This window comes from Anomaloglossus baeobatrachus, chromosome 4 (assembly GCF_048569485.1).
Source record: "Anomaloglossus baeobatrachus isolate aAnoBae1 chromosome 4, aAnoBae1.hap1, whole genome shotgun sequence".
NCBI lineage: Eukaryota > Metazoa > Chordata > Amphibia > Anura > Aromobatidae > Anomaloglossus > Anomaloglossus baeobatrachus.
Window position 1 is genome coordinate 623,941,469 of NC_134356.1, and position 16,157 is coordinate 623,957,625.

Below are 16,157 nucleotides of genomic sequence, written 5' to 3' on the forward strand. Positions count from 1 at the left end.
CTAGTATAGTTGTGAAAGTCACAACTACTGATATGCATGAGATCCTGGCGTCTGCTGCAGCCCCACGTGGATGAACATTCAAGAGATATATAGAAGGGGTTAAAGCCGCGCATCAGCCAATTATGAAACTGTAGAAGCGTTGATGAAGTATAATATTCTTTTTATTCCATCAGTCTACGCGTTTCAAGGTCAAATGACCTCTTCCTCAGGACCAGTACATCAACAAAAGGCCTATTTATGACCTACATGTCCATATAGACTGCTTAGGAGGGTTCGTCCTACTGACATTTAAGCTTTAAACTCAGTGATCACCAATCAGATCATACAAAGTACTACCCAACATGTAAAATAATTTTGTCTCTTGTTCTTCTGATGACGTGATGCATCCTTGTGCAATATTAGATGCCAGACTGAGAAAGGGGATTAGGGTTGACTGTACAGGTTTGTATAAATGTCTATTAATTCAGCTTAGGCCTAGCACACACAGCGAGAAACACGGAGCGAGTGGAATGTGATAAAAAAAATTGCATTCCACTAGGACCAATATTACTCTATAGGGCAGCTCCCATGAGCGATTTTTTTCTCAGCCCTAATCGGACCGAGAAAACAGTCGTGTAATGCGATCGTGTTTCACTCGCACCTATACAAGTCTATTTGCAAGAGAAAATTGCACTGCTCTTGCATAACACCGGTGTAACGCGAGTGCAGTGCGATTCTCGCATGAGTTGGCAACGGAGGAGATAAGGAGATAAATCCCTCCCTCCCATCCGCAGCGTTGGCTCTCTCCTCCACAGTGCCAGCCCTCCCCCGCAGCTGTGGTCTGGTCGCACAATCGGACCACAGTTGCATGATACTCCCGTAACACTTGGCTCCCGCTGTGCTGCGAGTATGAGCTGAGTGTCGTGCGAGGACTTGCACATAACCCCGTGTGGCCTCTAAAGATTATAGAATTATTATTTTTAATTTTTGCATTGGCTTCTTTAGTGTGTGGTTTTCTTTCTTTTTTTTTTCTCTTGGTGGGGTGGTTGTTTCCAATATGGTAGCTATGTACAAGCAGTGAGCACAGCTGTTTCCATATGACCCATAAAGTATAATTGGGAGTTTGTGGATGGATTCACTCCTCCTTTGCAAGTGAGGGACTCCGGAGACTGTGAGACTTCGCGATTAGTGGGGTCACAGCTGTTGGGCCATTATTGAGAGAACAATAACACTGTACTTTTCTAGTTTATATATCACCACCTACGGTTCAATGGAGGCTCCTTTCCTGGAAGAAAATCTGTGATTCAATCGAGCTAAAAAAGCAAATGGATGAAAATGATGTAACAATTACCTTTTGTTTCCGCACTCGCTGTGTATTCATTATCTGAAACCAACAAGAAATATAGAAAAAATTACAAAAACAGTATTATTAGCGCATTGATGTTGATTAATTTCTTCCATTTTTCCTGTTGTCTTGTTTGAACAACTCCCCCATCAGGCTGATATGGTCTTGGGTTTGCTTTACTTGTGGGGAAGCCATTTGTCATCTCGTTTATAGATCGTTTTCTGGGATAAAGTGGCTGTTATAGGGCCCATATAGTGATCTTATATAAGATGTTTATTACTATATACCCACCTAGGGGGCAGTGCGGTCCGATGGGTGTCACTGCTCTCCGGTCCATTTCCTCCTTCATCTTGTGCTTTCACCGTCCTCCTGCCCAGCCCCGTGTGGATGACCCGTCCTATCTCATCCACACAGAGGCTCTCCGGTCCGGTGCCTCCTTCATCTTGTGCGATTACCGTCCTCCTTCTAAGCCTCGTGTGGAGGACGCGTCCTACGTCATTCACACAGAGGCCGCCATTGCTGTCCTGCGCTCTTTGATTTGCCCTGCTGAGGGCCTGAGCAAAGTACTGTAATGCGCAGGCGCAGGAAATGGTCAAAGACCGCCCATGCATGTGGACTACAGTACTTTGCCCTCAGCCGGGCAGATAAAAGTGCGCATGCGCAGGAGTGCAATGGAGGCCTCTGTGTGAATGACATAGTATGCGTCATCCACACAGGGCTGGGACGAGGGACAGCGACTGCACAAGAAGGAGGAGGCGCTGGACTGAGAGCAGCGACACCCATCGCACTGGACCATCCCCTAGGTGAGTATTATAAGGTGTTTTTTACATTATACAGAGCAGCCTGGGCTCTTATATACAGTATTCTGGAATGCTGCATATACGGGCTCACTGGTGGTGGCCGCAGCTTATTGGGGAAAAACCTGGTGACAGGTTCCCTTTAAGACGCTTTATTTTTTTTTTATTTCCGAACGCTTAGTAGGGGTTATTTCACCATCACCTTAGTGACCAGATACTATAAAGAAGTTTATCAGAATTCCAAGGAAGGCCAGTACTAGGCTAACTATACGAGATTCTCACAGATTTTTCCTGAGATTGATTGTTCTAATCATTTAATAAACTTCAATCCAAAAATTGTGAACCTTGATCTACTTCCCCCAAATATGCAAAAAGTCTCCAGGGACTAAGTAGCCTTTAAAGATGAGCAGGAACAGTTTGGACTCTAGATAACATCTCATGAGAACTTTTCAGAAGGTTTGAAGAATGAGAATTTTACGTAAACTCAACATTAGAGGGAAATAGTTGATAACATATGTGAGCGAAATACACTCCTTTATGCCTCTGGAACTCCAAATTAATAAGATTTGTTTTACGAGCGCTCGGGAAGTCAATACAGCACACACTTAGTATGGTGTACTTAAAGAATTCTCCTTTATAGTACATGTAAGCAGTTTATATAAGGTCACAGGCAAAGGCCTTGTCCATCTAAACAATGCACCAATTAGAGCAGTAGGGGCATGACCAGAAATGTGAAATTTCCCTGCCCGTCAGTGTTAGCTGAACCCTATGACATCATTAGTTATAGGACAAGATGGAAACTATAAGAACAAAATGGAATTTATTCTCTCACACATAGGGAGTAAGTAGTTTTGTTTTTAGGTATCATTAGTGAAGATGAACCTTAATTATTTTTTTCTATCTACAAGTGACATTAAATATACTATAGTTGGTATATTTTGTATTTTTTTTTGGGGGGGGGGGGTTGTCTTTATTTGTTGTTCACTGGAATGAGGAAAAGTACATAGAAGAATAAAAAATGGAGAATAAACCAAAATACACATCTTACCTGAATTATTAGCATTTGTGATGATGGTTAATGTACTCAAGGAGGCTGAAACTAATAAAAGTGAGAAAGGTATAAATACAATATACTCTGTGTGTAACGTCTGATTTATCCGCTCATTCACTTTTTTGGATTTATTCTAATTGTGTCAGAAATAAAGCCATGTGCCCTGAACCATGGCAGGTTGACTAAATTAGGGCACCCAACCACATTGTATTAGTATTCTGCGGGGGCATGAACCATGCTATAGCACTGCGGTGTTGGCAGGCATGGCATCTACAGATGAACCATGTGGCTTTACAGTGGATCTGTCACCAATTTCACATTGCAATCTGTATACATTATCACAATTATATCTTTACCCTAATGAGGCTGATTTACTTATTTTGGAAATCCATGTTAGCATAGTTGTATAATCTGAATATAAAAATTATTTTTTTAATCCAGTTAAAGAGAAAGCTCATAAATATGTGTCCATCTACCCAGCCTGATTGACAGCTGCAGCTTGTACTGAGCAGTGTTATGAAACCAGCAGTCACAGCAGATAGGGGACACACCGAGGAGCTGTAAAACAGGCTCAATAGGAAGAGATTCAGCTGCAACAAGGAGGAGAGAAACTGTCAATAGAACTAGGTAGGTAGATAATATGCTGCAGCAGGGAGGAGGGACATTGAGGAAAAGTAAACTGAGCTATGTGGGAGAAGATTCAGCTGCAACAAGGAGGAGAGAAACTGAGGAATTGTCAATAAAACTAGGTGGGTGGAGAAAATGCTGCAGCAGCGAGGAGGGACATTGAGGAAAAATAAATTAAACTAGATGGGAGAAGATTCAACTTCAACAGAGAGGAGAGAAACTGAGGAACTGTCAATAAAACTAGGTAGATGGAAATTATGCTTCAGCAGGGAGGAGGCACATTGAGGAAAGGTAAAATAAGCTTGATGGGAGAAATTTCAGTGCAGCAGGGAGGAGGGACACTAAGGAGCTGTTAGTAAAATGTGGTGGGTGGACATTCAGCTGACGCAGAGGCAGAGAGAAGATATATTGAGGAGCTTTCAATCAGGCTATGTGGGTTGAGATTCCGATGCGGCAGGGAGGAAGAGGAATACTGTCAAGCTGTCAATCAAGCTAGGTAGGTGGAGATTCAGCTGATGCAGGAAGGAGGAATATTGAGAAGCTGTCAATCAGTGTCACTCAGGCTAGGTGAGTGGAGATTTAACTGCAGCAGGGAGGAGGGACACTGATGAGCTGTCAGTCAGGCTAGCTTGGAGAAGAATTTAAACTTAGAAAAAGGATTATTCAGTCATTATAACATGGATTTTATCCTGAAGTATACCAGCATCATCAGGTTTAAGATCTGTTTGACAATGTCCACAGTTTCTCTTGTGAAATCTTGTAACATCCGTTTTCATGTCTTATTATTAGAAACCGAGTTATGTGCACACTCTCAGAGCAAATTTATAAGCAGTGGATCTGTTTTAGAAATGTGTACATTTTCAAAGCCTGTAGTAAAGTCTATACACATAACATTTTTGTTGATTTTGTAGCTTTTTGGACGTCAGGAGCAGGGCACGCTCTGTGTATGGCATATTTTTTTATTTAAATAAAACACCATTAAAATACTACACAGGCATAACATTTTTGTATGTCTTTTTAAAATGCAGAAAAAAAAAAGTGGTGAATGAGCCTAATGCGGGCGTCACACGATATGATCTATCGTGCGATCGCAAGAGCGATCGTACCCGCCCCCGTCGTTTGTGCGTCACGGGCAATTAGTTGCCCGTGGCGCACTAAGTCGTTAAACCGCCGTCACACGTACTTACCTGCTGAGCGACGTCGCTGTGGTCGGCGAACATCCTCTTCCTGAAGGGGGAGGGACGTTTGGCGTCACAGCGACATCACACAGCGACCGCCCAATAGAAGCGGAGGGGAGGAGATGAGCGAGATGTAAACATCCCGCCCACCTCCTTCGTTCCGCATAGCCGGCGGGAGCCGCGGGACGCAGGTAAGCTGTGTTCATCGTTCCCAGGGTGTCCGGGTACGATGAACAACCGGCGCAAAGAAAAATAAACGTTTTTTTAAAAATGAGCGACGTGTCAACGATACACGATTTGCGAACGTTCTGCGTTGCTCGTAGGTGTCACACAGGACGACGTCATAAACGATGCCGGATGTGCGTCACGAAAACCGTGACCCCGACAACATATCGCACGATAGATCGTCTTGTATGACGCCTGCATTAGACCCCCGTGCACAGAATGTGTTTTTTTGTATGCGTTTTTTGGTGCAGTTTTGTCACAAATCTGAATGCCTATCCTTTATGCCAGCATGAATTGATGTGCACATGTTGCTTATTTTTTCCTTGCAAATTTGGTGCAGAAAATAGTCTACAGCATGTCTATTCTTAGGCTGTGTCCTCACTTTGCGTTTTCACCTGCTTATCTGCAGCGTTTTGAACTGCAGCGTTTTCATGCCAAAATGCATGCGTTTTGATTTTCCTGCAAAGTCTATGGGAAAAGTGGATTTCTTGTGCGCACTTTGCAGTTCAAAATGCTGCGTTTAATTTGCATAATTTTGGGCAAAAACCATGCGTTCAAAGAAGCAACATGTCAATTGTTTTTGCCATTTGGGCTGCGTTTTGCTAACATTGAAGTTAATGAGAAGTTGTAAAAAGCAAGAAACATCAAAATTCCAGCGTTTTTCATGCTTTTTGGCTGCAGAAAAAAGAGAATTTTGTTACTTACCGTAAATTCTTTTTCTTATAGTTCCGTATTGGGAGACCCAGACCATGGGTGTTTAGCTTCTGCCTTCGGAGGACACACAAAGTACTACACTTAAAAGTGTAGCTCCTCCCTCTGAGCTTATACACCCCCTGGTAGCCAGTCCTAGCCAGTTTAGTGCAAAAGCTGAAGGAGAATAGCCACCCACAAGTAGAACCGAGTAAGAACCGGAACAACCGGAGACTCTGTCCACGACAACAGCCGGTGATAACACACGGAACAAGAAAATTGCCAACAGGCAACAGGGAGGGAGCTGGGTCTCCCAATACGGAACTATAAGAAAAAGAATTTACGGTAAGTAACAAAATTCTCTTTTTCTTTATTGTTCCTTTGGGAGACCCAGACATTGGGACGTCTCAAAGCAGTCCATGGGTGGGAATAAACAGAAAAAACTAAGAAGTAGGCGGAGCCTAACTTCACAAGTGGGCGACAGCCGCCTGAAGGATGCGTCTGCCCAAGCTCGCATCTGCCGAAGCATGAGCATGCACTTGGTAGTGCTTCGAAAAGGTATGCAGGCTAGTCCAAGTGGCAGCCTGACAGACTTGTTGAGCCGTAGCCTGGTGCCTAAAAGCCCAAGAGGCACCGACAGCTCTGGTCGAGTGTGCTTTGATCCCCGGCGGGGGAGGCACCTGAGTACTCTGGTAGGCGTCCGAAATGGTCAATTTAATCCAACGGGCCAAGGTCGGCTTAGAAGCAGAGAGACCCTTGCGCCGCCCTGTGGTTAGCACAAAAAGAGAGGTGCACCGCCTAAGCGCAGATGTGCGAGCCACATAAATCCGGAGAGCACGCACCAGATCTAGAGTATGCAGCGCTTTCTCAAAGCGATGAACAGGGGCCGGACAGAAGGAAGGCAAGGAAATATCCTGGTTAAGGTGGAAGGGAGAGACCACCTTAGGAAGAAAGTCCAGGGTCGGACGGAGAACTACCTTGTCTTGGTGAAAAACCAAAAAAGGTGACTCCGAGGAGAGCGCAGCTAAATCAGAGACTCTCCTGAGAGAAGTTATGGCAACTAGAAAGGCCACCTTTTGAGAAAGACGATACAAAGAAACCTCCCTAAGAGGCTCAAAGGGGGGTTTCTGCAATACCGTGAGGACCAAGTTAAGGTCCCAGGGATCCAAGGGCCGCCGATAAGGTGGAATGATGTGAGACGCACCTTGCATGAAGGTGCGGATCTGAGCCAGCCGGGCAAGACGTCGCTGGAACAGCACTGATAGAGCTGAGACTTGTCCCTTGAGAGAGTTGAGGGACAGTCCTAGCTGCAGACCGGACTGTAAAAAAGACAGAAGGGTTGGCAACGAGAATGGCCAAGGAGAATGGCCGGCAGAGCGACACCAGGACAGGAAAATTTTCCAAGTCCTGTGATAGATCTTGACGGAGGAAGACTTACGGGCCCGAGTCATAGTGGAGATGACTTCAGGAGGAATACCAGAAGCCGTCAAAATCCAGGACTCAAGAGCCACGCCGTCAATTTGAGTGCCGCAGAATTCGGGCGGAAAAACGGACCTTGCGAGAGCAGGTCTGGACGGTCCGGAAGATGCCATTAGGTCCAACGTCCGGAGTGCCCCACTTGCGGCAGATTGACTGAAACACTGCCGGGTGCAGGGACCACTCGCCACCGTCCACGGATTGACGGCTGAGATAATCTGCCTCCCAGTTTTCTACGCCAGGGATGTGGACTGCGGATATGGTGGACTTGGAGTCCTCCGCCCATTGAAGAATGCGTTGGACCTCCAACATTGCCAGGCGGCTGCGTGTCCCGCCTTGGTGATTAATGTAGGCAACCGCTGTCACGTTGTCTGACTGGACTCGAATGTGCCTGCCCGCCAACAGGTGGTGAAAGGCTAGGAGAGCTAGAAGCACAGCTCTGGTTTCCAGTACATTGATTGAAAGGGCTGACTCGGACGGAGTCCAAGTGCCCTGAGCTCTGTGGTGGAGATGTACCGCTCCCCAGCCGGATAGGCTGGCATCCGTGGTGAGAATCACCCAGGACGGAGCCAGGAAGGAGCGCCCTTGGGACAGGGAGAGGGGGTCGAAGCCACCACTGAAGAGAGCTCCTGGTCCGTGGCGACAGAGCCACTAACCTCTGTAAGGAGGAAGGCTGCTTGTCCCAACAGCGGAGAATGTCCAGCTGCAGAGGACACAGATGGAACTGGGCAAAGGGAACCGCCTCCATGGAAGCCACCATTTGACCCAGCACCTGCATCAGGCGCCTGAGGGAATGACGGCGGGGCCTCAGGAGAGAGCGCACCGCTAGCCAGAGAGACTGCTGTTTGATTAAGGGCAACTTCACAAGTGCCGGCAAAGTCTCGAACTGCATCCCTAGGTACGTGAGACTCTGAGTCGGAGTCAGAGTGGATTTGGGAAGATTGACAATCCACCCGAATTGGGCTAGGGTGGCGAGAGTGAGCGAAACACTCCGCTGACAGTCTGCGCTGGATGGACCCTTGACTAGAAGGTCGTCCAGATAAGGAAGCACTGCTAACCCCTGGAGGTGCAGGACCGCAATCACTGCCGCCATGACCTTGGTGAATACCCGAGGGGCCGTGGCTAACCCGAAGGGGAGAGCCACGAATTGGAAATGATCCTCTCCTATCGCAAAACGTAACCAACGCTGATGTGACACTGCGATTGGCACATGTAGATAGGCATCTCTGATGTCGATGTATGCCAGGAACTCTCCTTGGGTCATAGAGGCAATGACTGATCGCAGAGACTCCATGCGAAAATGCCGCACCCGGACATGCTTGTTGAGAAGCTTGAGATCCAGGATGCGCCGGAAGGTACGCTGGAGCGGGCCGAGAGTCATGAGGAAGCTGCCTTAGTGGCAGAACATCCTGCGGTCTTCTTGGAAGAAGCATCTGCCTTCCACTCTCGAAGCCACAAAATCCTGCGGATAACAAGAGAATTAGCTGAAGCCACCGCAGTGCGGTGAGCAGCCTCTAGCATGGCAGACGTGGCATAAGATGAAAAGGCTGAAGCCTGAGCAGTTAAGGTAACCATCTCAGGCATAGAATCCTTGGTGAGGGAATGCATCTCCTCTAGAGAAGCAGAGATGGCTTTGAGAGCCCACACTGCTGCAGAAGTCGGGGAAAACGCGCCCCCCGCAGCTTCATACACAGATTTGGCCAGTAGGTCAATCTGACGGTCAGTGGAATCCTAAAGTGAGGTGCCGTCAGCCACCGACACAACGGTCCGGGCTGATAGCCTAGACACCGGAGGGTCTACCTTTGGGGAGTGAGACCACTCCTTGACCACCTCAGGTGGCAATGGAAACCGTTCATCAGAACCATGCTTTGGAAAGCGTTTGTCAGGGCAGGCCCTGGGTGGTCACAGCGGTCTGAAAACTGGAGTGGTTAAAGAACACACTCTTCACTCTCTTAGGCGAGGTAAACTGATGTTTTTCTGCCAAAGAGAGTTGCTCCTCTGACACTGGCGGATTGAGATCCAGCACAGAATTAATAGAAGCAATCAAATCACTAAGATCTGAGTCACCCTCAGAGAAATCGATGGGATACATAACCTCCGAGCCCCCAGTGAGGGCATCCTCCTCATCTTGAGAGTCAGCTCTTGAGACAGAGCCGTGGGATGGGGAGGGGGAGGAAACCCTGCGACTTTTCTTAGAAGGACGGGGTCTGGGATCAGATGATGAATCCTCCGTGAGCTCTGATGGACGGAGGTCAGAGGATAGGAGTCCTCTGTCAAGAGTATTAGAGGCACCCTGTGAGGGGGGCTGATGCATATTCATCAAAGTCCTGGACAAAAGTCCCATGGACTCAGCAAATGACTGGGATATGGACCTAGAAAAGGACTCTACCCAGGCCGGGGGTTCAATCACAGGTGCAGCAGCAGCCTGAGAGACCACTGGGGGTGAGACTCCAGGCTGTGGCACCGCCAAGTTAGAGCAACCATCACAGTGTGGATAAATGCTCGGCTCAGGCAGCAGGAGCTTACATGCAGTGCATGCAGAATAAAGCTTTGGAGCCTTGCTCCTTGTGTGAGACATGCTGCTGGAGTGGGGGCTTTGCAGAGAATGAACCCCAGGGAGAATATACAGAGGTCCACAACCGGAGACCGGCTGTGGCTTACCAGACCGCTGAGGGCGGTGTTGTGTGCCCTCCAGATACTGAAGCCCGGTCCCCCAGAGCGCAGCACCTCAGCAGAGATGCAGAATGCAGGATGCCCTAGAGCAGAGTGAACTCTGCCTGAGAAATGGCCGCCGGAGCGAAGAGAGGGGGCGGGACTAGGGGCGTTCCTATAAAAGAACGGGAACTGGAGGGCTATAGAGACCTGCCGGGAAGGAGGGACGCCCCAGCAGTGGGGAGTGTCCCTCCCCTGTGTAGAACGGCCGCCGGGAGGAGCCGAACCTGTCCCTCTGCATGAGTGACATGCGAGAGCAGGAAAACGAAACTAGGCCTCCGGCGAAGCCGGGGCCTAAATTTAAGCGGCGAGGCCGACAAGCAGGCACCATCGGCGCGGTTCTCGGGCAAAAGCTGGAGAACCCGCCGGAAAAGTTAAAAACAATCACATACAGCATACTCTCCCCTTACAATAAAGAACCGGGACCCCCAACATAAACGTCTCAGGTACTTAGCTGCTGAGACGCAGGGCCATGTCCCTGGGGATGAGTGCTCCGGTCCAACAGAATCCTCAAGGGGCTGTGGATGGAGACTGGACTCCTGCCAGGCATGGAGACCATGCTGGCTCCCACTTCAAGCCAGAGCCCAGAAGGGATGGTGAAGGAGCGCGGCATGTAAGGCTTCAGCCTTGTAAATCAACCTTAACAACACCGCCGACACAGTGGGGTGAGAAGGGACATGCCGGGAGTCCAGATATGGACCCGCTTTTCTTCAAACTCTTTCCAAAAGTCAAACAATCAGATGAGAATGCATGTGTGGATGTATGACCTCCTGAACACAAAGCGATAAACTGGCTAGGACTGGCTACCAGGGGGTGTATAAGCTCAGAGGGAGGAGCTACACTTTTAAGTGTAGTACTTTGTGTGTCCTCCGGAGGCAGAAGCTAAACACCCATGGTCTGGGTCTCCCAAAGGAACGATAAAGAAACATGCTTTTCTGACATCAAAATAATGGAATGATATGTCCACTTACACACACACATAGTCCGACAATTAAATTAATGAAAAATATTAATTTATTGGAATTATAGCGATAAATAGTATAAAACCACTATAATTATATTAAATATAACTATTTTCGTTATGATTTAAATAATTATATTTTTTTTTTCATTTTTTCTCTCCCTTTTTTCATAGTGTTTGTATGTCAAAACTTTATTTAGTAGTGTCTTTGTAATCAAAACACATCTGACTTTAAGCAATGGAAACGCATGTAAAAAACGCTAAAAACGCGGCTGAAACGCGGTAAAAACGCACACGTATTTACCGCGATTTTGTGGTCAAAAGCAACTTTGACAAAAGCAATTTCTGCCAGAGGATGCGTTTAGAACTGCAACTACGAGGACGCAAAGTGCGGACACAGCCTTAGTGTGTATTTCACTACGTCTTTCAGCCCTTCCACCCATTTATTTCATTATGAAAAACGCATGGTAAAAAAACACACCAAAAATGCAGCAAAAACGCACCTTGTTTTTGATGCGTTTTTCTGCCAGAAGATGCAGATTTGTTGCAGAAACTTTTTGCACCAAATACACACATAGCCTTATAGTATTTTTAGACATGTGGTTTGTGTGGTTTTCTTGTAATCTATATATATATAATTGCCTTATTCTGTCTGTCTGTCTGTCTGTCTATCTGTCTGTCTGTCATGCTCCAAAATTGTGTCCTTACGGTGACACAAAGCTGATTGGCCGCTGGGCTCGCCATGGCCCCGCCCCCCCACACGGATTGGCCGCTCGCCCAGGCTGCGCCCCCACACGGATTGGCCAGCCGCTCGCCCAGGCTCCGCCCCCCCCACAGATTGGCCTCTCGCCCCGGCACCCTGCAGGCATTGGCAATTCGGCCACGCCACGCCCCGCCCCCCTCACGCAATGCACGCTAGCCCTGGCCCCGCCCCCTCACTCCCCCCGCGCATTCCCCGAACTGACACGGCTGTCACGGAGGTGAGTACTGTACTCCTCCCCCTCTCTCCCCCCCCCGCGCATTCCCCGAACTGACACGGCTGTCACGGAGGTGAGTACTGTACTCCCCCCCCCCCCACCCCCCGCTCGCACGGGAGTGGTGTGGATACGTTGGTAACCATGCTCGCAAGGTTACAAGCGCATCAAGGTCCTGCTGCGGCGGAAGATCCACGCGCACACACATAACAGCACACACACAAACATACACACACATCAGATCACACTCACTCTCACACACACCTCACACACACACCTCACATCGTATCCACACACTCACAGCATCCGGCGATATCGCTTGCTTCTCGGCCTCGATACTGTGCTGTTGTGACCTTCCAGGACCTGACGGAGGATCACATGGCCAGAGGCATGTGGTATCTCCGGATGTTGTGAGTGTGAGCGCGTATGTGCGATATCGTCAGTGTCTGTGTGTGTGAGTGTATGCGATCGGGTGTGTGTGAGTGGATGCGATCGGGTGTGTGTGAGTGGATGCGATCGGGTGTGTGTGAGTGGATGCGATCGGGTGTGTGTGAGTGGATGCGATCGGGTGTGTGTGAGTGGATGCGATCGGGTGTGTGAGTGTCGGCAGAGGAGCACGGCGTGCTGGAGGAGGCTGGGAGCAGAGAGGCTGATCATGGGGAAGGCTGGGAGGGGGAGGCTGATGCTGGGGGAGACTGGGAGGGGAAGGCTGATGCTGAAGGAGGCTGGGAGGGGGAGGCTGGGAGGAAGGAGGCTGGGAGGAGAGAGGCTGATCCTGGGGAAGGCTGGGAAGGGGAGGCTGATGCTGAGGGAGGCTGGAAGGAGAGAGGCTGATGCTGGGGGAGGCTGAAAGGAGAGAGGCTGAGGCTGGGAGGAGAGAGGCTGATGCTGGGGAAGGCTGATGCTGGGGAAGGCTGATGCTGAGGGAGGCTGGGAGGGGAAAGCTGATGCTGGGGAAGGCTGGGAGGACGGAGGCTGGGAGGAGAGAGGCTGATCCTGGGGAAGGCTGGGAGAGGGAGGCTGATGCTGGGGGAGGCTGGAAGGAGAGAGGCTGATGCTGGGGGAGGCTGGAAGAAGAGAGGCTGATGCTGGGGGAGGCTGATGCTGGGGGAGGCTGGGAGGAGAGAGGCTGATGCTGGGGAAGGCTGGGAGGAGAGAGGCTGATGCTGGGGACAGAGAGGAGAGGCTGATGCTGGGAGGAGAGAGGCTGATGCTGGGATGAGAGAGGCTGATGCTGGGAGGAGAGAGGCTGATGCTGGGGGAGGCTGGGAGGGGGAGGCTGATGCTGGGGGAGGCTGGGACGAGGGAGGCTGATGCTGGTGGAGGCTGATGCTTGGGGAGGCTGATGCTGGGGGAGGCTGGAAGGAGAGAGGCTGATGCTGATGGAGGCTGATGCTTGGGGAGGCTGATGCTGGGGGAGACTGGGAGGGGAAGGCTGATGCTGAGGGAGGCTGGGAGGGGGAGGCTGGGAGGAAGGAGGCTGGGAGGAGAGAGGCTGATCCTGGGGAAGGCTGGGAACGGGAGGCTGATGCTGAGGGAGGCTGGAAGGAGAGAGGCTGATGCTGGGGGAGGCTGGAAGGAGAGAGGCTGATGCTGGTGGAGGCTGATGCTTGGGGAGGCTGATGCTGGGGGAGACTGGGAGCGGAAGGCTGATGCTGAGGGAGGCTGGGAGGGGGAGGCTGGGAGGAAGGAGGCTAGGAGGAGAGAGGCTGATCCTGGGGAAGGTTGGGAAGGGGAGGCTGATGCTGAGGGAGGCTGGAAGGAGAGAGGCTGATGCTGGGGGAGGCTGGAAGGAGAGAGGCTGAGGCTGGGAGGAGAGAGGCTGATGCTGGGGAAGGCTGATGCTGAGGGAGGCTGGGAGGGGAAAGCTGATGCTGGGGAAGGCTGGGAGGACGGAGGCTGGGAGGAGAGAGGCTGATCCTGGGGAAGGCTGGGAGAGGGAGGCTGATGCTGGAGGAGGCTGGAAGGAGAGAGGCTGATGCTGGCGGAGGCTGATGCTGGGGGAGGCTGGAAGGAGAGAGGCTGATGCTGGTGGAGGCTGATGCTTGGGGAGGCTGGGAGAGGGAGGCTGATGCTGACGGAGGCTGGGAGAGGTAGGCTGAGAGAAGAGAGGCTGATGCTGGGGGAGGCTGATGCTGGGGGAGGCTGGGAGAGGGAGGCTGATGCTGGGGGAGGGTGGGAGGAGGGAGGCTGGGAAGAGAGAGGCTGATGCTGGGGAAGGCTGGGAGGAGAGAGGCTGATGCTGGGGACAGAGAGGAGAGGCTGATGCTGGGAGGAGAGAGGCTGATGCTAGGATGAGAGAGACTGATGCTGGGAGGAGAGAGGCTGATGCTGGGAGGAGAGAGGCTGATGCTGGGGGCAGAGAAGCTGATGCTGGGGGCAGAGAGGCTGATGCTGGTGCAGCATGGGGGATGGAGCACGATGGGGGGGTGCGCAGCATCGGGGATGGAGCATGATGGGGGGGTGCACAGCATCGGGGATGGAGCACGATGGGGAGTGCGGAGTATGGCGGATGGAGCACGTTTGGGAGTGCGCAGCATGGCGAATGGAGCACGTTTGGGAGTGCGCAGCATGGCGGATGGAGCACGTTTGGGAGTGCGCAGCATGGGAGATGGAGCACGATGGGGGGTGCGCAGCATAGGGGATGGAGCACAATGGGGAGTGCGCTGCATGGGGGATGGAGCACGATGGGGAGTGCGCTGCATGGGGGATGGAGCACGTTTGGGAGTGCGCACCTCCCCCCAACACACACACACACACACACACACACACACACACGCGCGCGCACTGCACAACACACCACACACACACACACTGGGAACCACAAACAACTGCCCTACACAGACACCCACACACACAGACAACGCTGCACACACACAACACCCAACACACAAACACCGCGGCACACACAAATATACGCACATACCGCACAACACACACATTGAACAAAACATACCTCCCCCCAAAACACACCACACACACACAAACCGCGCAACACACACACAACGCTACACACGCAACACACATACAACACCGCTCTCACCCCCCGTCACACCCAGACAACACCCAGAACATGTACAGCCCCTACACAAACACTTGGTAACTACACACAACAACATCTATATATATATATATATATATATATATATATATATATATAACAAAAATCATACATGAACTACACAATACGTAAATTCTAGAATACCCGATGCGTAGAATCGGGCCACCTTCTAGTGTTTTTATATAATACTAGCTGTAGTACCCGGCGCTGCCCGGGATAGTAGCTAAGTCTCTCTCTCTCTCTCACCCACTCTCCCTCTCTTCCACTCTCCTTCTTTCCCACTCTCCCTCTTTCCTACTCTCTCTCCTCCCTCCTCCCTCTCACTCTCTCTCTCCCCCTCTCACCAACTCCCCTCTCACCAACTCCCCCTGTCTGTCTCTCTCCCACTCTTACTCTTTCCTAATGTCCCCCTCTCCCTCTCCCCCTCTCTATCTTTGTCTTTCACACTCTCCCTATCTCACTCTCCTTCTCCGTCTCTCCCATTCTTACTCTTTCCCAATGACCATCTCTCCCTCTCTCTACCTTTGTCTTTCACACTCTCCGCCCTCACTCTCCCTCTGTCTCTCCCACTCTTACTCTTTCCCAATGTCCCTCTCTCCCTCTCCCCCTCTCTATCTTTGTCTTTCACACTCTCCCTCTCTGTGTTTCCCATTCTTAAGCGGGCTTTACACGCTACGATTTTGCTACAGCGATCTCGTTGGGGGTCACAGAATTTGTGAAGCACATCCGGCCGCTGTAGCGATCTCTTAGTGTGTGACTCCAAAGAGCGATTTTGTATCGTTGCAAAAACGTCCAAAATCGTTCCTCGTTGACATGGGGGTCAGCTCCCAATTATCGATACTATCGCTTTGCCGTTGTTGTTCCTCGTTCCTGCGGCAGTGCACATCGCTGTGTGTGACCCCCGTAGGAACGAGGAACATCTCCTTACCTGCCGCCGGCCACAATGCGGAAGGAAGGAGATGGGCGAGATGTTCGTCATGCTCATCTCCGCCCCTCCGCTTTCATTGGGCGGCCGCTTAGTGACGTCGCTGTGACGTCGAACGGACCACCCCCTTAGAAAGGAGGTGGTACGCCGGTCACA

The 16,157-nt window shown here is 50.6% G+C and overlaps 1 protein-coding gene across 1 annotated transcript in view; it reads right to left on the reverse strand.

Moving 5' to 3' along the window:
- The window catches only part of LOC142304187 (adhesion G protein-coupled receptor E5-like), a 271,167-nt gene that overhangs the window by 138,696 nt on the left and 116,314 nt on the right, over positions 1-16,157 (reverse strand). The window contains exons 4-5 of the mRNA XM_075346315.1: positions 3,170-3,220; positions 1,331-1,363 (exon numbers count right to left, since the gene is read on the reverse strand). Coding sequence (XP_075202430.1) covers positions 1,331-1,363; positions 3,170-3,220 — 84 coding nt within the window. The remainder of the gene's footprint in view (positions 1-1,330; positions 1,364-3,169; positions 3,221-16,157) is intronic.